Consider the following 21,323-nt stretch of genomic DNA (forward strand, 5'->3'; position numbering starts at 1 on the left):
GCCATTAGTGCTGCAGTAGAATCTGAGTATATAATTATCTTTCCTTGTCTAACTTCCTCCACCCATCCAAATACCCGCAAGATTGCCACAAGCTCCGTAGTGAAGTCTGACACATGATTTGATATCTGTTTTCAATGTTGTATCTATAACTGCGGAATACTTCTTCCTACTGCAGCTTTTCCATTGTTCAGATTCTTGGAGCCATAAGTGTAAATCTGTATGTAATCTGCCTTGTCTTTAAGCCAGCCACAAACTTAAGTCACAGGATCACCTGCATCCTTCTTCTTGGTTCTGTTTAATACTGAAAAATCTACATCGGGTTTTGGCAAAAGCCATGGTGGAACAGGTGGCCTGCACATTGCCGGACTCATCAACAAATCTTCCACTCCAACTTCCCGTGCTCTCTCACCCGAGGAATTTACTAGACTTCCCGTCCTTACTTTTCCACTCCTTCCCTGAAGTTCCCAGTGCTCCCCAAACAAACACTTAGCAGGTATTAAGAACCCATAACTCTGTAGCTTAGACCAGTAATTCAGAAACAATTTGCTCCTTCTCAGCTCTAATGTGGTTTTCCCCCATTTCAATTAAAAGGGCATGTTGTTCTAAAAGCCCTGCAACATATTCTAAGAGCACCCCATACACATCCAGCTTCTTTAGAACAGAGGAAGCTGCTGTCCCATAAGCCATACATGCATAATCAATTGCAGATCTTATGATTGTCCTGTATCATCATCATTGTTTATCATCATCATCATTAATGTTCCTCTATCTGCCCCCCAGTCAGATCCTACCAGACATTGTATGACATTGTCATCTCTGTATGAACCCTCCATATCATTCTTTCTTCAAACCAGATGCTCAGAAATTTGAATGTTTTAACTCTTTCACTAAGCTTGTTATATAGCCTGAGGTCCTGCTGTGATGCTTTCTTTTTAAACCAAAGACCACATACTTTGAGTTTGCAATTGAAATTTTAAAACCCCATTCTTCTGTCCATGTCACTAGTTTATTCAATGCCTGCTAAAGTGTTTTATGAATATGGTCCAAATTTCAACCTCTTTTCCATATGGCCCAATCTAGGGCAAATAGTGATACACCCAAACCATTTCCCACTTTACAAGAAATATCAATGATCATTACATTAAACAAAGCTCGGCTGATTATACTTCCCTGGGGGGTCCCATTAGCCATATTTTACTTACAGGATATATCCCCACCTACTCAAAAACAAAACCTATTCCAACCTAAACACAGGAATTTAATCCTACCTCATACCCCAGCATCATACAGCTTTGTCACTAAACCCTCCTTCACTAAACATATCACATGCCTTCTCAATTTGAAGAAATACACCCACTACTATTTCTTTATTTGCTAAGGCCTTCCTGATGTCCAAATCTAGCACTAGAGCAGAGTCCATAGTGTATCGTCCAACCCTAAAGCCACTCTGATAGGGGACAAAATATCTCAAGCATTTATACTGGTCTGTCTGTAACCATATGTTCCATTATTTTACATAATACAGCTGTAAGTGCAATTGGGCGGTAAGAGCCAGGTTCATGTGCTGTTTTACTAGGTTTCTGTATAGGGACAACAATTGAGTGGCTCCATTCTTTTGGCAAATGTCCATGTTCCCATAATGCTAATATCTCCTCTAGTACCAGAACCTCCAGATGGCGAAATATCTGGTACCCTAACCCATCTTTTCCAGGTGAACGGCTTGTTTACAAAATTAACTCAGGAAAGATTTAGAGGTAAACTAGAAGCAGTCAAGCGGCCTTGTGCATGTGCAGTTGGAAGCGCCTTAATCTTCTTCTTTGGGGTTTTACTGGCGTTGCATTACTGCCATTTTCTGGATGTAAGAACTTAAATGGTTTGTGATTAAACAACACATTAATAGTTATTATAGATAAAAGAGACAGAGTTACATGGATTATTAGAAAAATATATTTTAACTTAACAAAGACATGTATTTTAAGTGAACTGAAGATAAAAAAATTAATATAAGTACACTGCCTTGTTCAATTTTTTGAATGAAGGCATCTTTAGACTTTTATGTGAGACTGCCTCTTGTGTTTTGTTTGTGATAAAAAAAAATGAGGAGTTAATTCTGTGCATCAAGAGCTTGAGAATATTGTGAAAATGATATGTTTCAAAAAAGATACTATTAATTACAAGGTTTTTTATTTATTTAAGTTGTTTTTAATTCATACCTTTCTTTTGATTTACAGACATGATGACTGAACTTTTCACACATCCAACACCAAGCTTCAAGCTCACAGACATCAGACCAGGTGCGTTTTGTTTATTCAGCTTGAGCTATAGTAGATGACAGATTGATAAAGATGGTGCTTTCAAACAAGTAGATGCAAATAGGCACAGACAGGTGGTCTTCCCAAGGATCGATGGAGAGAAATAAAGGAAGCAAATGACAGAGAGATGATGGAGACTGAGACTGAGAATTGTCATGACTCTTAAAGGATTGGTTCAGCATTTTTCAAGTCCAAAAACAGCAGTCAGGTTCCCAAATGAACATGAACTTATGTTTTTCTTGTTATAATCGTTCCTCCTGTTCATACTGGCCTTAAAAGATCCTGTCTTTATGCACTTTCAATGCAAGTGATGCGGGACAAAAAACAATCCTCCTTTCATACAAAAATGTATCTAAAGGTTTATTTTAAGCTAATATGAGGCTTTAGCTATCCAAATGAGTCAAATCAAGTCAATATCTTTCAAAGTTACAGTCTTTTCAGTGCCAAATTCCATCTTTTTGTTCCTATGCTTCCTCTGCAGCTGAACAGGAAAACACTGTCCGTCGAGACACAAAGAGGAAAGTTTTTACTAGAAAGACTGTGAGCGTGAAAGATATCCACTTTGCTTGATTAACTCAGACGGCTGAAACTTCATATCTTATCTTATCTTCAGATAAACTTTTCAATACATTTTTGCTCAAAACAATGACTGTGGATTTTGTTCCCCATCACTTACATTGCACAAATTAAAGGAAAAACTGATGCAGGTCTGTATGATTGACCCCTATAGTGAGGGGATCTGATGGCTCTGTTATGCTGGCATGGTTTGGGTCCACTGTCCCCATAGAGGGATGGGTCTCTGCAAATCAATACAAAGTTGTTCTGAGTCATTCCTCGCTGTAGGGGTCAAGTATTCAGACGTGTACCAGTTTTTCCTTTAATTTGTTACCCGTTTGTAAGTGCATTTGCAGGTGATCTTGTAATGGTCAGTATGAATAGGAGGGATGATTACAGTGAACAAAACCTGTTTCAATGTTCATATGGACACCTGACTATTGTTTTAAGATAGACTGAAAACATGTGAACCCATCCTTTAATATAACCTTTAGAAGACTTGATCTGTGGAAACACTGACAGTTATATACATGCTGGAGAACACAGCAGATTAGGACTTGTTGGGAATGTTTGTCAAGCCCATGCTTGTTTCTTTCCACAACAATGACACATGCAGTGATTGCCATAAACAGACAAAGAAGCCCACATCAAATTCAACTTAATTTTTATTTATTAGCCAGTATTGAACAGACACTACTTTCAAGACAAATACACAGGGAGACATTGAATGTCACATTCTGTAGCATCTGCTGTCAATGTAGGTATATACTGTACATACAGTATATGACATTTGTACATGTTTTAATAGATTATGATGTTAGAAACTCCTCAAGGGAGGGTCATAGACATTCACCTTTTTAATCTTCCTCTTCACCTTCCACTTTGCTTGTCTTCTTGCGGTAGTAGCACATGGCCATGAAAGCCACCCCTTTACAGAACTCTTTGAAGTTCACCTCGCCATCGTGGTTCTTATCCAGCCTCCCCATGACCTTGTCAAAGTCAGCTGCACTGACTTCAGCCTGGAGAATAAATTCTCACCGTTAACCGCATGAAATGCATGTGAATGCTTAATGAGAAGCAGAATAAGTGAGTGTGTCATGTATAAAAGTGTGTTGAGTGTGCAGTTTCTTACTTTGATCTCAGGGTTTTGAATTTCTTTCTCCAGCAGCATCTTGAACTCATCTTTATTTAACTTGTGGTTCTTGCCATTGTCATCAGCGTACTCTACAAACATATCCACAATGGATGTAATGACCTGTTCCAGACGAGCCATAGCTATAGCTGGATGAAAAAAAGCAGATTTGGAGTAATTAAAAGAGAAGCACAGGAGTCTTTGAAACATACATGACGAACAGAAAATAGAGTTGTTACCAAGATTTTTGCAGACATTATATTGTGAAGCCTATGAAATCAGAAGGCCAAACTAAACACATAAAGGAGGATGGAAAATGTTTAGAGCTTGTTGTGTTTACAGTAGCCCAGAACAAAGCTGTGGTACATGTCGCCACTTTGCAGACCACATTTTGTCATTGCTATTGCATGTGTCATGCTCTGTTTCACTCGTTCATGCTCAGTATCTGAATATTGCTGCTATACCACAAACCCCCCCTCTTGCTTTCCATCAGTACTCACCTTAGAGTTCACCAGGTGAAGAGAGATCACGTCTGTGTCACCACCTCGCTTCCAGATGAATGTCACACTGAGGGTAAAGCCTCTTTTTATAAGAGCAGAACACGATGTCTGACATACGTACACATATGTACACATGATTCATGTACTGGAAATGTGGCCCACTCCCTCACAAACCAGCTTCCCCAGTCTTTTTTGAGCCATCCTGTATAGATAATGCATTTGTCCTTGCTCAGCTGGTGGATTCATGTTTGTGTTGTCTATAAAGAAAATATTCACACATTGTGCATGTGTGTATGTGTGTGCATTGATGAATGAACAGTTGGAGTAGATCATTCATCTTTTTGAGAAGGTGCAAGGTGTAGCCTATTGCAAAGAAAGTACGTCAGAGTGAACGGAAAGTTACAGTAAGTAGTCCAAAATGGTGATTTTAAGTCAAAGCCATGCGTGTGAGTGTGTATGTAATAAATGTGTCTGTGTATGCAGACGAGTCTGTGCTATCTTAATTCCACTAGAGTTCTAAATTATATGGGAAACTTTTCATTTTCTATTTATCCAATCATTAGGTGCTTATTCTGGGCAAGAAGCAGGCTACGCCCTGGCACACACACACACACACAGAGAGAGAGAGAGAGAAAGAGAGAGAGAGAGAGAGAGAGAGAGAGAGAGAGAGAGAGAGAGAGAGAGACAGGCAACATTTCACTTTTAGTGTTTTGCAAACAGGAGCAAAGATGAGACTTTGATTACAAGATTGCTACTTTAAACACCGTCATGTAAAAAAGCCTTATGTCTTAGTCTGTAAGCCAGTGTTCACTTACTGTATATCATCAATTGATCGTCGATCAAACTTCATTCAAATAGCACATATGAGTTGAATGCAATTCAAGGTGCTTTACAAGTGATTAACAAACACACAGGATTGTAAATATGGATTAGGAGACAAATGCAAGCTAAGACCCAAGTAAAATACCAAGGTTAAAACAAGGTGACTTGTAAAATGTAAATAAAATAAATAAATGATAAAAGATTATAATGGATTAGAAAGAAAAAGATCGTAGGTAGAAAAAATCTACTTTAAAATAATCAATTGAATAAGACAATAAAATATAATAATAATAAAGAATGCAGAGATCATGAAGAAAATAAGAAAAAACAATACGAGCAATAAAAGACAAGCTAAAATAAAATCTTAAAATTATAAAACACTACATGAAATAAATTGATTACAATAAAGCAATAAAATGTTAATTGAAAAAATGAACTGAACAATAAAAGCATTACATCAGAACCATATAATTAAAAAAAAAAAAAACTTTAACAGATGGGTTTTTAGTAATTTAAAATTGATATATTGACATTTTTCAGTTCTTCTCAGATCCTCTGGAGTTCTGTTCCAGCAGCTCTAGCAGAGCGTAATGGCTGAAAGCAGCATCACTACTGGTTTTCCTTCTGCTTTTTGGAACAGCTAAAAGAGAAGAACCTGAGGATCTGAGAGGCCTTCCTGGTTAATTAAAGCATTTCTGATAAGACAGACTGGTGCAAGACCATGCAGTGCCTTATAAACTAATAAAAAAATCAATGCAAATTCATGTATGTAATGTATTTTAGGTTGTATTTGATTTGTTTCATAGCAGTATTGGAATACATTTTTGAAGGTTTGTTTCTAACTTGGATCGTTGTTTCTACTTGCTCTGTGTGGTTGCTTTTGCCACCAACGCTGCTTCATCAAGAACCAATACGGTGAAAGTTGAATACTTTATTTTGTGATCCTTCATCTCCTTTTCTTTCCTTCTTTTTCCTTATTGTTCTCTTTTATTCAACTTTGAAATTTACATGTGCCATAGCCAATATGAAGTTGATACAATTGATGAATCAGATAAGTTTGCCTTACTGGTTGCACATTACACACGGATGGGAATAAAAAGAAAGAACAAAGGTGGGAGGGAACCTACAGTTTACTCTCCTGCTAAGATGCAAGCGATTACACCTGGGAAGGGTGTTTCCTGTTTTAGGCAGTGGTGTCGTTTCTTTCTTCACATGGGGTGTGGTCGAGTCTGGTGGTGACATTTAATTGTTACAAAAGCAGGTTAAAAAACCTGTTGATGAGAACATTAGACTCCAAAAGTGTTTGATGGTGATCTGTTTGCATATCACTTCAAAGGCGGCAAAATCACTCATTGTTGTCTTGCAGAACTTTAATTAAAACATCATTAGTGTGTACAAAACAAGATGTGACATGTTTATGACTTTTGCGATCTTTCCCTCATGGTGTAGTCACTAATAAAGTATACCTCAGCAGGTTTAAAAATGTCTACATGTTTTTACAAATGACATAGAGACATGCTGTACTAAAACATTCATACACTTGATTTACTTGGGTGTAGTGTCTTCTCCTCTTCAGTATTTATGATATGTCGCAGTGGACTGGAAGATGGATTAGGGATTATTTATGTTCACACATTTTTAATTTTGTACTTCTGCAGCCAGTGATTTGAGGACTCTTGCAGACCACTTATTAACTTAATTTATTGTTAGAGGTTTACATGAAAATATGTTAAACATTTTATATCTGAAGGGGATTTAAGTTAATCTATTCCAACTTTGAATGAAAACAGTACATTTACACTCTCACTTACAATAGGATGCATTTGTAAACACAATGCTTGTAATGCTAGTAAGACAGTATTTTTGATACACTTGCTCCACCTGGCAGGCAGTAGGGAGAATGCAGCTATACAGTAACATAAGTTCAGGCGGTGAACATGGTGTTCACATCACATTTCCTGCAGTGTTACATCACATTATGCGACTAAGACAAACTTTTACAGGTACAAATGTTTGGACACAAGTTTAGAATATATTCTTCTCACTATACACATGTGCATCTGAATTGTATAACTGAAACATTTGTCATTCACTTTGATGTTTTAAAATCAAATAAAGGTAGAAGCTACACATATGACATATGTATAAACATAAAAACTTCAAAAAATAAGTAGTTAACATTTTATTGTCAGCCATGCAGAATTATGCAGATTTAAAAATTCACAAGTTATGCTAACAGTTCTTTTCTTTTTTAAAGTTTGGTTAATAGCTGATTTACCATACAGTGAATCGTAAAGGTTACATCCTCTTTTTATCTGTACTGCTTGATGCTGTTGTCCCTTCTTATACAACGCTCAACCTGCCCTGACATTCCCACAAAAAATTCTTGATGTTATTGCCTGCAGTTGCACACTTTAGTCGACAGACAGCCCTTTCAGCCAATCACAAGTCCTTGACAGGGAGGCAGGAACGGCAAAAAAGAACCAATAGAAACATATGTTTGTTTCCAGACAGGCCAGAATGTGAGTGAGTTAACACTTTATGGAGAGGAGGAAAATCCACATGAATGCTTGTAAAATCTAACATAAAATCTGTATTATGGATACTTTTTATGTCATCAGAAAAATAACGTGGACACATTTGCATTATTTGCTTGTAATCTTTATCCTCTGAGAAGAACTATTTAAACTTTTGAAGGAATAAGTAGGCAATGACAAACCTAGGCCTCTTTTTCATGGTAATTTATGACTGCCTCCTGTATTTTTAAATAATACAGGTTAAGCAATAATTCCCTTGTGCTTTGACGGGTTGATAATTTCATCATGTTTTTAAAAAAAGACTCTGAGATAAGAGGAGAGGAGGCAAGAGAATCACAATCACAGACACTGTGGTTGAACCATTCATACATTCAACTGACCGGCTTACAGACATCAGATCAGGTGGATTCTGTTTGTTCAGCTCGAACTGGCAGATTCATACATAGATGCAAAAAGCCACAAATAGGTGGATTCACACAACAGATGGGAAGAGAGAGAGAGAGAAGAGTGAGTAGACAAAGAGAGAGGCAATGACTTTAATGATATGAGAAGAATCTGATATCAGCCAGTATCATCAAGTTTTTACTTGTGGGGGACTACAAGACTGGAAGTAATAGAAGTGACATTTCCATTCAAGAACTGCTGACAGTGATATCTGCACCAAAGCACATAGTGAGTGATGTCTGTTGAATGTTTGATGAGCCCATGCTTGTTTCCTTCCCCAATAATAATGGCATCAAATAGCAAGCAACTACACATCCAGTGATTGCAATTAACATACAAAGAAGCGCAAAACAAATCAAACTTTGTAGTTTTTATTAATTTAACACCACTATTGAATGGAGACGTCTTTGTAAACCAAAATACAGAAAACAAAGACAAAGAAAAACCTCATTTTGCATGCTTGTTTAAAACACAGCTTGAGCTTCATAACGGATATGCAAATATCCTGTTGCCAGTAGCATCTGTTGTCAAAGTATGCAGTCTCAGATATGATATATACTGTACGTACATGCAATATGTATAAAATATTTTTAAATACATTATGGTTGTACAAACACTTTAAGTGTTTGCAGTTGATCTTTAGGCTTCTTGTTCACCTTCCTTGCCCTTGCCTTTCTTGCCACCTTTGCCTGTCTTGCTGTCGTAGTAACATTTGGCCAGGACAGAGACACACCTACAGAACTCTTTGAAGTTGACCTCGCCATCGTGGTTCTTATCCAGCATCTCCATGGCCTCCTCAATGTCATTAGCATTGATTTTCCCCTGGAAAATATGTTTTCTCACAGTTAAAATGCACATGAATGAATGGTGAATAAAACACAGGATAACTTGCGCCTGTTATACATAGATGTGCATGTAAAGTGAATGTGTTGAGTCTCTCACTTTTAACTCAGCGCTTTGTATTTCTTTCTCCAACACCATCTTGAACTCATCCTTGTTTAATTTGCGTTTCTTGCCTTCATCATCAGCATACTCCAGAAATATATCCACAATATTTGTGATGACCTGTTCCAGACGAGCCATAGCTGTAGCTGAGGGAGAAAAAGTATTACAGGATTAACAGAATCTAGTCAAACTTGGTTAAACAGCATTTGTAAATTAAATATGCAGTATACGTTGCTAATGCTCACAAGAAGGAGCTAACAAAGTTTAAAATCAACACTATAAGGTGGTTGACAAATGCTCAGAGCAAGTAGCATTCGTTAAAGCTACAGTAAGTGCCATGAAATGACGCAACTTTTAGATTAATAATAATACTGGTAGCTTACAAACAACATTCTGTCATTTCCATCACATCTTTCATTCTCTCTTGCATTCATTCATGCTCAGTATCTGAATTAAATGCTGCTAAACTCCCTCCCTCCATATCTTGCTTTTCATCAGTACTCACCTTAGAGTTCACCGGATAAGGAGAGATCACGTCCGTGTCACCAGCTGTCCCAGGTGAGACTGATATCAGACTGGGGGGAAAGCCTCCTCTTAAAGAGTAGGCGCACACTGTCTGACACACACACACAAACACACACACACACAGAGTCACAGAGTCATTAATAGAACTACACACACACACCAGCAGTGATTCATGCCTTGGAAATGCGCCCCACTCCACCCAAACAAGCTACGACAGTCTTGTCTCGCCATATTGTAAAAATATTTCTTTATGCTTGTGTCGTATAGAGAAAACTGAATGCCAACATTGCTTCCATGCACGTGTGTGTGTGTGTGTGTGTGTGTGTGTGTGCATTGATGTGTGAACAGATGGAAGAGATCATAAAGGCGGGGAAACCTCTCTCTTCGCAGAAGAGCTGCTCAGTGTTAGCCTGCTAGGGAAAATATATGTCAGAGTAAATGGAAAGTTACAGTCAGTAGAGTTCAGCCCAACCCAAAATGGTGAGTTTCAGCCATGAGTGCGTATATCTGGGTGTGCATGTTTTTGTTGATATGTTTCTATGTCTGCATGTGACTTGTTTGCAACATGATTGCACAAGACTTTTGTTTATGTTCTATATTAATTAAAAAGGTTATATTTAATGTCTTATTTGCAATTCTTTCAAGCTGATTTTTTTATTTTAAAACCTCTTGTGTACAGTTTAGAAATATAACAAGTGTTTCAGTCAATGTTAGACTTTTTATACTGTATTTCCTTGTTGGATTGATGTTAAAGGATAGGTTTACAATTTTTTAAGTCATAAAACAACAGTCAATTGCACATATGAACATTGACACAGATCTCTCTAGCTGTAATGTTCATACTGGCCATTTGAAGATCACTTTCACATTGTGCTTTCTAAATCCACAGCCCTCGTTTCGTGCAGAGATGTATTCCAAAGTTTATCTGAAGCTTATATGAGTCTTCAGCAATCTAAATGAGTCAAATACAGAAAACATTCTCCAGAGTTACAGACTTCTTACTACAAAATTCTGTCTTTTTGTTGCAATCCCTCCACTGCAGCTCAACAGGGAAACGCTGTCCAGGGAAACAAAAAGAGGGAATTTTGTACTAAAAAGACTGTAACTTTGGAAGACATTTGACTAAATCAGACTGCTGAAGCCTCATATACTTCCCCTGCATCACTTACATTGAAAGTGCATTAGGGAGGGATCTTTTAATGGTCAGGAGGAATGATTTCAACAATTAAAAACTCTGTAAATGCACATATGGACTATTATTTTAAGATTACCATGAAAAATTGTGAACCTATCTTTTAAATACACTTGAATGCATGTTTCTTTGTGGTTCCTGAATAGTTTCATGTGCTTCTGCCATCAGTGCTGCGACATAACCATCTAGGATCCCAGTGGAAACAAGTTGAATACTTTACACTTAATCTTATGTGTATTTTGGAATATCGTACTATAAATTCAACACTAGTTACAAGTCTGCTGCAAATAACTCTCAAAGTTGACACAGTCAGTGTGTTGACTGTGTGTTTGAACATGTTTGAGTCACTCCCATTCATCCTGCTGGTCTGTTATGTAACTCAACCACTATTTTCCACCCTCTTTTCCAAGCCTGCTGAAAGGCAGCATTTTCTTCTTCTATTCCTTTCATTTGCCCCCCTGCCAAGTCCCTTTTATAGGTCAGTTCAAACTATCCAGCACCAGCCTCTCTTCAGGTAGCCCATATTACTTTCACTTATTGAACACTATCAGATTCTCCTTGCAGGGGAGGAAAGGAAAATAGAGACGAAGGATCATGTGGCATTAATTACAAAAAAAGTTCATCCTTCCACACTCTGCCAGCAGGTATTGGGTATAGTTTCACTGCTGGAGAGGTTCTGTACGTCTACAGTGGTCTGCACCATGGACATTCACACTGTATTTAAAAAGGTTACTTACTGAATAGATATAGCTTTAAACTTCCTTCTCAATATTTGTTTGCCATTCGTCCTCAGAAGTTAATGTTTGTACAGTTATTTAAGAAAATATATTCAGTGCTTTAATGTAATGTAAAATCTGCATGCTGCTGTGGCTATGTTCTCTTTTCATAATCAGTATACTGTAATAATCCACCAGAAAAGTAAAGAGGTAAGTCACCACCTCTTCAAGAGAAACAATTACTGCCTAAAAGTAGCAGAACAACTTTGTGACATACATACCATGAGTCACACCACAATGGAAAGAATTATGTTGAAGTATGTTGAAAATTTGTTAAATTATGGGTGTTGGTCACTGGTTTTTCAAAATGCATTATTCCTATTGTCCTGTTCAGTGTGATGTATATTTTCCAAGTAATTATATCCATAGGTAGGCTTACAGTGTGTGAAAAGGTCAGCTCAGAAAATACATCATTCACCTCTTGAAGAAACTAATACATTTAAAATACAAAACAGGAAGGTCATGTCTTCTGCACTGGCATCAACAACAGATTTATATAATTAGCCAGGGAGTAATGCGTAATATCTGCACCAGACCCTGTGACACAATATTTCTCATCTATAACCCACTTTCAATTGATGGTCTGTGTGGGGAAATAACAAACTTTTTTTTAAAAATGTACCCTTCAACATTAATATTACAAAACAAAGTCTGTCCTCCCTTAGAGACCGGAAATGGAAAGAAGCAGTAAGAGGAATGCTGGGTGAGCCACCAGACTGCCTAAATGACTTTTAGGACTTTGATGACATCTGGTGGTGAATTAAAGACAATACATTGCCTCCCACTATTAGGACCAAATCACCACATTTATGTTTTCTCTGGTTTCAGTATCCCAGTTGTGCTTTTGTTTAAGATCCAGCACTGAAGCTGGCTTTCTTTTTAACTGTTTAAAATGAATGTAGTTAACCTGTTAACTTAGGTTTGGGAGCAGAACCACGCCTCAACCACACCTCTAATCACCTGCCAAGCCTACTTATACCGGGTCAACCCATCCTACCCTGTTTGTCTCAGATTTCTCGACCCACGCTCCCCTTCCCTTCATCATTCCATCCTCCTTCCTTATCCCTACCCTCATCCCTTCATCCCCTCATCCCTTGAGCCCTTCCTTCCTATTCAATCCAGTGCATATCTCTCTCATGTCTCATTCTAGGCACTGTCTGGGGGCCAGCGATCAGCTCGGGTGGATATATATGCCTGAGACGGAACCCCCACACTGAGTCTCCCTCCGCCCGGTCTTCAATACATTCTCCCAGACCAGCCTAACAGATGACATCTCCCTCTACCTCACCTACATCCATTCATCTTTTCACAACATTCAATAACTCCTGTATTCCATTAAACCTTTAAACGACATATCGTTGTGGCGTGGTTCTTGCTAGTGAATGTTGTTTAATGTAAGATCCTGTTGGCACGTGTTCTGTTATCAGAGTGACTGACCTGTGCAGCATTTGACACTGTTGTTTTTGGGTTTTAGCAGTGCTAACAAGGACTGCCTTTGACTGGTTTGCCTCTTGTTTGTCAAGTAGGCAATACTCTGTTGTCACTGGTACTGTCACTCAATTTCCTCACCTGCTCAGCTGACCTGCTGTGGTGTGCTCTGTTATTTTGTTATCCTGCATGAATTAATACGTTGATTTAGTAACCTCAGAAGTGTCCTTCAAGTTGTTATGCTAACATACATCTGCATGTTTTTTCAGCCTTACAAGCCCAGCACACTTTCTGCATTGTATGTCTAACAGTTATCATGGACTGCATTTTTGATAACTTCTTCCATTAGGCATTTTGGCATGTCACATGTAAAATTAGTGATGACTGAATTCCATTTAGCTGCTTCAGTTTCAGGGTCCTGTATTGTGCTTGTCAGCTGTCACAACTGTCACATTGTCATGACTTACTGGGACACTTGAATAGAATGGAGCCATCCTTAATGTTATTAGTAACACCTGTGAGAGTCCAAATGTCTGCTGAGAAATAAGTTTATTTAACACACCAGCAGCCTAATGGCCAAACTGACAACCCATTATATTTGGCACTGATTTTAAATGTTTTTTTTAATAACTTTTACAGCATTATAGGCTTGGCTGATCCCTTTAGAGTAGGTGTGTCTTCTGTTCATAGCAAGATTTCTAACATCTGCTTGCAAATGCCAAGAATCAGGTTGAAAAGACAAAGTGTTTTTGCTCTTACTACCCTAATGCTTTGGAATAATAAAAGGAGTCACAGAGTCACTTGCTATCTTCAAATAACTCCCATATATAGCCTTACAGTATATAGGACTTGTAAAAATCTGATCATCAGTCACCCATGTCTTTTGCTGCACTTTCACCTTGATTTAGCTACTTTATATTCAGTAATTTGTTCCTGCCTACATCTGTGGGCTGCCTTGTGTGAGATAGCAGAAGAATGTTGTGCAAATGAGTTGAAAACACAAAGGAATGAGCAGTTTGGCAGCTAAGCTGAAGGAGGACATTGACCGAAACAATACCATTTCCAAAAAAAAAAACACAAGAAAAAAACAAGAAAACCCCAGCAAATATTATAAGCACTTATAAACATGCTTGTCTGGCATAGCCCTACCTCATAAACTCATAACAAAGAGGCATGTGTGAAGCACTCAGGTTGGAGCACACACACATCTGATACCAGCACATTCCCATATTGAACCATTTAAGTTGTGTATAAAAACTGCTGCCTCAACTGAACAGTCAAGGAAGATTGATGGGTCATATGTCGTGTATCTGATGTGTAGTCATCAACATCCTCAGAATGTCAGAGGTATTTGTCTGGCATTGGCAGCTTCTTTTGACTGAAATGGTCCTATGTGTTCAAGAGATAGATGGCACAGATCAACTGAAACTATAACAATGCAACCAGAAGGTGGCTTACTCAAGAAATTAAAATAGTTTTAGTATACAAGAGTAATCAGACAAACAGAAGGTGAAATCTTGTCAAAGGTTGTTTTTACTTGTTAGTCTGGCATACATTTGTGCTACAAAATTTTCTTATAAAAAAAATCAACATTTTTATTTCCCTTTCACTTCTTGCCCTTCTTTTGATGGAGCATGTAACACTTCTCACAGGCCATTGAAAGACCAGCGACGAGGGGAAGAAACTCTTCAAAGTCCAACTTATCATCTTTGTTTTGGTCCAGATCCTTCAGGATATGGTCCACAGTTTTGGGGTTATTCTGAGTCTGAAAGAACATTAGCAAGAGAGACAAATTCAGGGTGTGAAGTTACAGTAAGAGCAATAAGTTACACATCTGTACATAAATCAGCACTCAGGTTAAGAGATTAGATTTGAAGATGCTTACTTTCAGGAAGGTGGGTAGCTCCTTCTCAACCAGTTTTTTCAGTTCCTTTTTGGTCAAGGTCTTTCCATCACCGTCTTCATCAGCATAGCGGTGGAATATCACAATCAGTGACTCCATGCATTTCTCCAAGTCAGTCATTGCTGCAGAAAGAGGTGCTGAAAGGAGGAAAGACAAGTCTATAAGTAAATTTCATTAAAAACACAAACATTTTGCCTCACTACCGAAATGTGACAGCTGTTGTTACTTTGCAGAATAAGCTTTTACATACAAATAACTATCCAACAATACAGGAAGTAGGCCATTTAAACCTCAATCTGCATCTGGACCATCAAGTTACAACAGATTTTCAATTATACTTCTGTAAAATGTATCATTTTAGCTTTTAACAGACATTCAACATGGCTGCAATCCCATATTAGGGAAACGCAGCGATGAGGCAGTGGGCTACTTCATCCAAAACTAACATCACTAGGTGAGGATGTGGGTGTTGGTTTTACTGGCACTCAAAGCAAATTCTTTGGATATTAGACATCAGTTTCTGGCACAAACTGAAGTCCTTATCTCAAGACTCCCACTATGCCTCTGTGTTTCCTTTCCATCTGCTTTTCCTCCCTTCCAACTGCTTTTTCCTCTCGAGCTTCAGAGAACATGGATGTACAGGAATTAAAGACAAGAAGAGTGAAATAACTTAACAGAGGGCCAGCCGCTACTTGTCAGAAAGGATGAAAGCCTGACGTAATGCACCAACAACGCCAGAGCCCACACAATAAAACATGTTCAACATTTTACAGACTAAACCTAAAGTGCGAAAAAGCAGCTTTCCCGTGTAGCCTACAAGTTTAAAGCTGCTTGAAGCAACTGAGATGAGCGATCTTTACTCTTCATAATAAGTAATACACTTTTTTCAACAACTTCAGCAACTTTGTTTTAAAAAAGAACGCGAGAAAACAACGAAATCAGAGAAACAGGCGTCGAAATGATCATAACGAACTTACCAGAAAATGAGCAGAAATGTGTAGGATGTGGTTCGGTGACGAGTGTGGGGGCTCACTGAAAGTTTATTCAGCAATATATAGTCAGCAAGGCAACGCCCAATAAGAAGGGAGGGAGAGGGAGGGATACAGAGGCGAAGGCAGAGGGAGACGGCAAATGACGCGAATGTACAAATATCATCCCATCCCTGCACACACTTCCGTTATGAACCGTGGGATGAAACCATAATCTGACACCACAGTTGTTTAAAAGTGTTATCAAGCGATGTCTGAACTCCCTAAATTCTGTAGAAAGCTCCAACTTTCAACCCTAGAAAAAACAAACTTTGACACATAATTTGGTTTTTGTACAAATGCATATAATCTATAGTTAGACCATCAAAGTGACAACTGCAAAATGAGACAAAACAGTTGTAACACACAAAAAATACTGATGCATAATCCCTCACCTAGGATGCTGGGACATGCTACAGATGGGCAAGCTTGGGCCTGTATAACTGGTTGTCTGAGTCAAGATGTTTTGGCGACATACAATATGTGGTGGTCTAGGTTCACATGACTTCATCTGATCTAATCTCCTATTGCATCTGTTTTCCCTGGATAGCAATTAATATTCATTAATGACAACGCCCTCCTTAATTTCAATCGGCCAACTTACATCAAATTGATAAAAAAAATAAGACATACACCATATTAAAGATATTTTAAGTGTTTATTTATCCAAGGAAGCTTCACCCTCTTTGTCAGGAACACCCTGTTCACACTAACACCTGGAAGCTGCCTGATACAACCACAGTCTGATCTGTTGGCGATGCAGCAGCTCTACTAGAACTGTTAAGCCTTGCTCAAGGGCACCTAGGTGATTTCACTTTCCAGATCCAGATTTGTCCTTGTGGTCCAGTGTTCGAGGCTTGAGACCTCCTTGTCACAAGGCCATTTCTTTAATCTTTAGGCCACCACTGATCCTTTTAAACATATGGTCTTATTTTGTCTAAAATAAAATAGAGCAAATATACAAAGATATTTTTTTTTGACAAGAAAACCCATTTGTATTATTTCTGATTGAGTGTTTAATGTTCACCCCACAGCCTTATGAGCTCTAAACAACATCTGCCAACATTCTCACACACACACACACAAAAAAAAACTTTTTAAGAGAAGAAAATTTACCGTATGCACTGCAGTTATAGATTTCATATATCTATTTGGTCTGAATCTATTTATCCAAGTAAGACTTTTGAACAGCGTGTTAGTCCTCTGTCATCATGGCTCAGCCAACAGTCACACACATAGTCTCAGTCTGCAATGAGTCTACTTCTGATGACTGTGAGGCAGCTGTGGTTTAGTAAATTGGTCAAGGGGGATTTTGGCTACAGTTGGTGACTTAGGAGAGACGTAAGCTATTGTTTCTTTCTACCACACCTCTTCCTAAACAGCTGACCATTTTAGCTCATAATTACAGGATACCAACCCCCCCAATCTAACACACAGTCTAATATTAAAAAACCTGAATGAGGCTGAACAGAAGAACAACACATTCAAAGTCTTTCAGTGTTTAATTACAAAATGAATGCTGATGAATATACAAATAACTTGATGGGGTGTTTTAATCTCTTTACAACCAGTTTAAAAAGAGTGCTAAAGAAAATGTTCACAATGGAATGTGATAGCCGTTAAGCTATTTTCCGCAACCTTACATATACCAAGGACATTTCTCTATGATTCAAATTGGAGATTTCTGTAAAAAAAAGAAAAAGAAAAAGCTAAGCCACGATAATGGTTCATCTTACTTTCCAAGTAATATTCCCCAAACCAAATTTAAAAGGCTTAAAGAAACCCAAACAAAAGGACATGTATTTAACAAATGATTTTGACAAAATACAGAACTGGGTGACTGATTAACTGGATGCAAGTGGGACCCTACAGATTCATCGATTCCTCAGTTCTTCCTTTTGCCCTTGCTGGCAGCCTTGGCCGGTGTTACTGAGGGAACGGCTGCTTGGTAGAGAGCGGCAGATATTTTGTTGATGTAGTACAGGGCAAACAGTGAGAATATGAGGCTGGAAGGAAAAAATGACAAAGCAAGACAATAAGATTTAAATTAAAATACATTAAGATATCGTGTAGTGCAAAGCTGCAGTAAATATTTGGGAACTGCAGAGGTTCTGTTACTCACCATGTGGTGACACAGACACGATGCACCAGACCAGAGGCAAACAGTGACAGACACAGGCACAGCAGAACTGGAAATTAGGAGAATGAATAATACAAGTGAGGAACAGAGCCTGAATGATTTATTGGAGGAGTAATAATATACTTAGAGATAAAATGTACTGTACATACTGTTAATAAGATATTAAATCATTGTCTGACTGTGTGTTAAAAGGCTTAACTGCCATGAAGCAGAGATTGAAATTATGATGTCTGGATTTGCTATATTGCTCAAGATTTTCGGTGCAAACTTAGCAAAACTATTACACTAAACATCATGCGAGAAATAGTGCAAGAAAAGAAGACTTCCATGTTATCACCACTTACTCTCTGGGAATATCTTGGCTTGGAATCCCTTCCCAAAAAAGAGGTTTTCCAAATTATTAAATGCCTGTACATAAAGTTAAGGTGGAAGTGATTTTTTCTCAATCCATGACACAGATCAAACATCTCAAAAATCTGGATTCTCCTTTTGATTTCATCTCAGTTGTAAATGCTGCATTGTAGTAAAGATTAAGCACACAAAAGGCAACAAGAAGATGTTCATTAACAAACGACTACCTGAACAATACATGAGCTACTATATAACAATAGTTTAATGATCAGCAGCATGTGTTAAAGCATTAAAAGGATACAGTGAGAGAGCAGATGAAAAGGACTGAGCCCAAGAAACCTCCCAGGATGGTGAGCCACTCAGTAGATCCCAGCTGCTTACTGAACATCTGCATCCCAGCAAATACCAGCACTGACAGCAGACTGGACAGCACTAGAGAGGTGCCTGTGTTCACAGCTACAAAAGGCAAAACAAGTCGGGTTTCATTTTAATCACACCTCTCAAACACAGATGCAATTAAAATACTTTTTAGTGCCAGGCTTCTCATCAAGAAAAGCTTAGGCTACTTTGATACTGATGTATTGAGGAGCATTAATACAACTAAAAAGGCCAGTTTGAGGGACAAGACACTTCAGCTGTATCTAAACTGATACAAGAATTCATAGGTATGTTCTTGACCTGATCAGAAACAATGAAATTTAATATCAACACAATTGCAAAGCTGAAACAAAAAGTAGAGCAGCTGGGTGTATCTAACTTTAACCTAGTTTCTTTTAGCTAAAAGGGAACATGTTTTAACTAGAGCTGGTGTTGGAAAGACCTCCTGCTGCTGAGAATCATCGTGAAAGTAAGAATGCCATCAACTTTCAAGTGCATCAACTTTTTAAAAAAATCAGGTCAAACAAAAGCCCCCTTTTGTACATGATGCTGAAGTTAGCTTGCAATTTGGGGTTAAGGGAAACATAAATAATGATATTTTATTTCGCTGTTGATTCTCAGTTTTTGCACTGCTTACACTTGTGAAAGATTGTTAGACATCATAGCAAAAGCCTTAACGCTGTTTAAACCCACTACCAGATTTATGAATCCTTCATTTTTCTTATGAAAATAGGAAAAAAAGGGCAATTTCACTGCCTTTCCACATCCAGATCAAAAGCCACTATACTTAGACCTGTCAAATCTGACTAGATTAACAAGGAGTCTCCAGAGACTCATTAAAACAGTTTCAGATTTGTGAAACCTTTATTCTATTTGTGAAAACTGAAATGTGGTCTAATGTGGTCTGGATGGAGAAATATCAGTGAAATCGCCCTTTTTTCATGTTTCATAAATAGAAGAAAGGCTTCACAAATCTGAAATTGTGTTTTAATGAGTCTCTGGAGGCTCCTTGTTAATCTAGTCCAGATTTGACAAGTCTAGTGGCTTTTGATCTGGACCTAGTGTAATGTGATCTAAGTGGGAACAAGCAGTGAAACTGCCCTATTTTCTGTTTTCATAAGCAAATTAAAAGTTTCATAAACCTGAAAGTGGGTTTAAACAGCGTTAAGGTTTTTGCTACGATATCTAACACCTTTTCACAAATGTAAGTGGTACAAAAACGGAGAATCGGCCGCTAAATTTCATTATTTATGTTGCCCTTAGCCCCGAATCAGAAGCTAACTTCAGCGTCTTCTTTCAAATTACGTTGAATGTCTTGAGTTAACTCTAACAACGTAACGCCACGTCAGTGTTCGCACGTAAACGCTTCCGATACACAGCTAGCTTCTAGTTAGCCAACCCACATTATCACCTATTCATTTGGAAAATGTAATGTTTTATATTCACAGTGGAGCCTGCAAATTTAATCTCCCAACTGTTAAGTATCGATAGTGTGAAAAGTGCTGCTGGTCTGCATCACTCGGCTCTCTAAGCTAAAGCTACATGTTTCTGATTAACGTTAGTTCTGGACGCTCCAGTTTAACAATATCTACATAACCACAAACTCGCTTTGCAAGAGTACTTGAACGAGACATTAAGCGTGCAATACATACCCATGATTTGATGTTTAATTGGAGTATTTATAGTGAAACCAGTGTGAATCAGGTTTAACGTCGTTGAGCAAGCGAAACGTCAGGATGTAGGAACTAAAAATCTCATCATCACCCGGTCCAAATAACAGGTGGGACCAGTGGGCGGGGCCACGAATTGAGAGAGGACCTTTTGTGTTTTTCACAAAGAACCCGAACAATGGATGTATGATCTGAACAGTATATTAAAATCATTAAGTCCTCTTCAGGATTATGTTGGAGGGGTTGTGGCCACCAAGGAGACCTCTCACATATATTATGGGCCTGTCCAAAACCACAGGGGTGCTAGGAGGATGATAAAAAGCAAACAGAACTAATCTTGGATATAAAATTTCACTTCGACCCAAAGTTATTCATTTTAGGCATCTACCTTGGGAAATCAAATGGTGAAAAAGAAAATGTATTTATTAAGGACCCTACTCTTAAAAGCTATAAAAACAAACAAACAGCAGCGATAACAACAACAACTACAACCACAAAAGATTACAATCAACCGCAGTTGCAGCTGTGGAGAGTTGCAGCCACAGCTCTCAAACATTAAGCAATGGCAAGAAAGTGAATGGGGATTCATTATTGAAAAGGTCACAGCTAAAACACAGCTGAAAACAGACATTCTTATGAATATATGGTCACCATGGATATTAGCTAGGTCAAAAACAAAGAGCTA

General features: G+C 38.1%; 4 protein-coding genes across 4 annotated transcripts; all 4 read right to left on the reverse strand.

The window, feature by feature from the left end:
- Positions 1-3,724: 3,724 nt before the first annotated feature.
- LOC121905433 (protein S100-A6-like) lies at positions 3,725-4,140 on the reverse strand. Its single transcript, XM_042423656.1, has 2 exons — positions 4,000-4,140; positions 3,725-3,886 (listed from the first exon to the last, which is right to left on the reverse strand). The coding sequence occupies exons 1-2, from the start codon at positions 4,138-4,140 to the stop codon at positions 3,725-3,727; spliced, it is 303 nt and encodes a 100-aa protein (XP_042279590.1).
- A 4,517-nt stretch (positions 4,141-8,657) lies between these two features.
- Positions 8,658-9,855, reverse strand: LOC121906227 (protein S100-A6-like). Its single transcript, XM_042424963.1, has 3 exons — positions 9,753-9,855; positions 9,245-9,393; positions 8,658-9,124 (listed from the first exon to the last, which is right to left on the reverse strand). Exons 2-3 carry the CDS (start codon positions 9,383-9,385, stop codon positions 8,942-8,944), a joined length of 324 nt encoding a protein of 107 aa, XP_042280897.1. The 5' UTR covers positions 9,386-9,393; positions 9,753-9,855; the 3' UTR covers positions 8,658-8,941.
- Positions 9,856-14,683: 4,828 nt separating this feature from the next.
- Positions 14,684-16,157, reverse strand: s100a10b (S100 calcium binding protein A10b). Its single transcript, XM_042424964.1, has 3 exons — positions 16,049-16,157; positions 15,054-15,208; positions 14,684-14,933 (listed from the first exon to the last, which is right to left on the reverse strand). The coding sequence occupies exons 2-3, from the start codon at positions 15,189-15,191 to the stop codon at positions 14,775-14,777; spliced, it is 297 nt and encodes a 98-aa protein (XP_042280898.1). The 5' UTR covers positions 15,192-15,208; positions 16,049-16,157; the 3' UTR covers positions 14,684-14,774.
- A 1,425-nt stretch (positions 16,158-17,582) lies between these two features.
- On the reverse strand, positions 17,583-20,728 carry krtcap2 (keratinocyte associated protein 2). The gene is made up of 5 exons (XM_042423952.1): positions 20,621-20,728; positions 18,892-19,046; positions 18,584-18,647; positions 18,222-18,288; positions 17,583-18,105 (listed from the first exon to the last, which is right to left on the reverse strand). The coding sequence occupies exons 1-5, from the start codon at positions 20,622-20,624 to the stop codon at positions 17,985-17,987; spliced, it is 411 nt and encodes a 136-aa protein (XP_042279886.1). The 5' UTR covers positions 20,625-20,728; the 3' UTR covers positions 17,583-17,984.
- Between the last annotated feature and the right edge of the window lie 595 nt (positions 20,729-21,323).

This window comes from Thunnus maccoyii, chromosome 10 (assembly GCF_910596095.1).
Source record: "Thunnus maccoyii chromosome 10, fThuMac1.1, whole genome shotgun sequence".
NCBI classification, from domain to species: Eukaryota; Metazoa; Chordata; class Actinopteri; order Scombriformes; family Scombridae; genus Thunnus; species Thunnus maccoyii.

Bases quoted from the DNA above. Each gene is read 5' to 3' on its own strand.
- krtcap2 (XM_042423952.1), bottom strand. The intron at 18,648-18,891 runs GTATCCTTTTAA...CTTTATGTACAG, and splicing joins TTTTCATCTGCTCTCTCACT to GCATTTAATAATTTGGAAAA. The intron at 18,106-18,221 runs GTGAGTAACAGA...TTTTCCTTCCAG, and splicing joins CGTGTCTGTGTCACCACATG to CCTCATATTCTCACTGTTTG.
- LOC121906227 (XM_042424963.1), bottom strand. From the start codon at position 9,385: ATGGCTCGTCTGGAACAGGTCATCACAAATATTGTGGATATATTTCTG. The intron at 9,125-9,244 runs GTGAGAGACTCA...CATATTTTCCAG, and splicing joins TACAAAGCGCTGAGTTAAAA to GGGAAAATCAATGCTAATGA.
- LOC121905433 (XM_042423656.1), bottom strand. From the start codon at position 4,140: ATGGCTCGTCTGGAACAGGTCATTACATCCATTGTGGATATGTTTGTA. The intron at 3,887-3,999 runs GTAAGAAACTGC...TTTATTCTCCAG, and splicing joins TTCAAAACCCTGAGATCAAA to GCTGAAGTCAGTGCAGCTGA.
- s100a10b (XM_042424964.1), bottom strand. From the start codon at position 15,191: ATGACTGACTTGGAGAAATGCATGGAGTCACTGATTGTGATATTCCAC. The intron at 14,934-15,053 runs GTAAGCATCTTC...ATGTTCTTTCAG, and splicing joins AGCTACCCACCTTCCTGAAA to ACTCAGAATAACCCCAAAAC.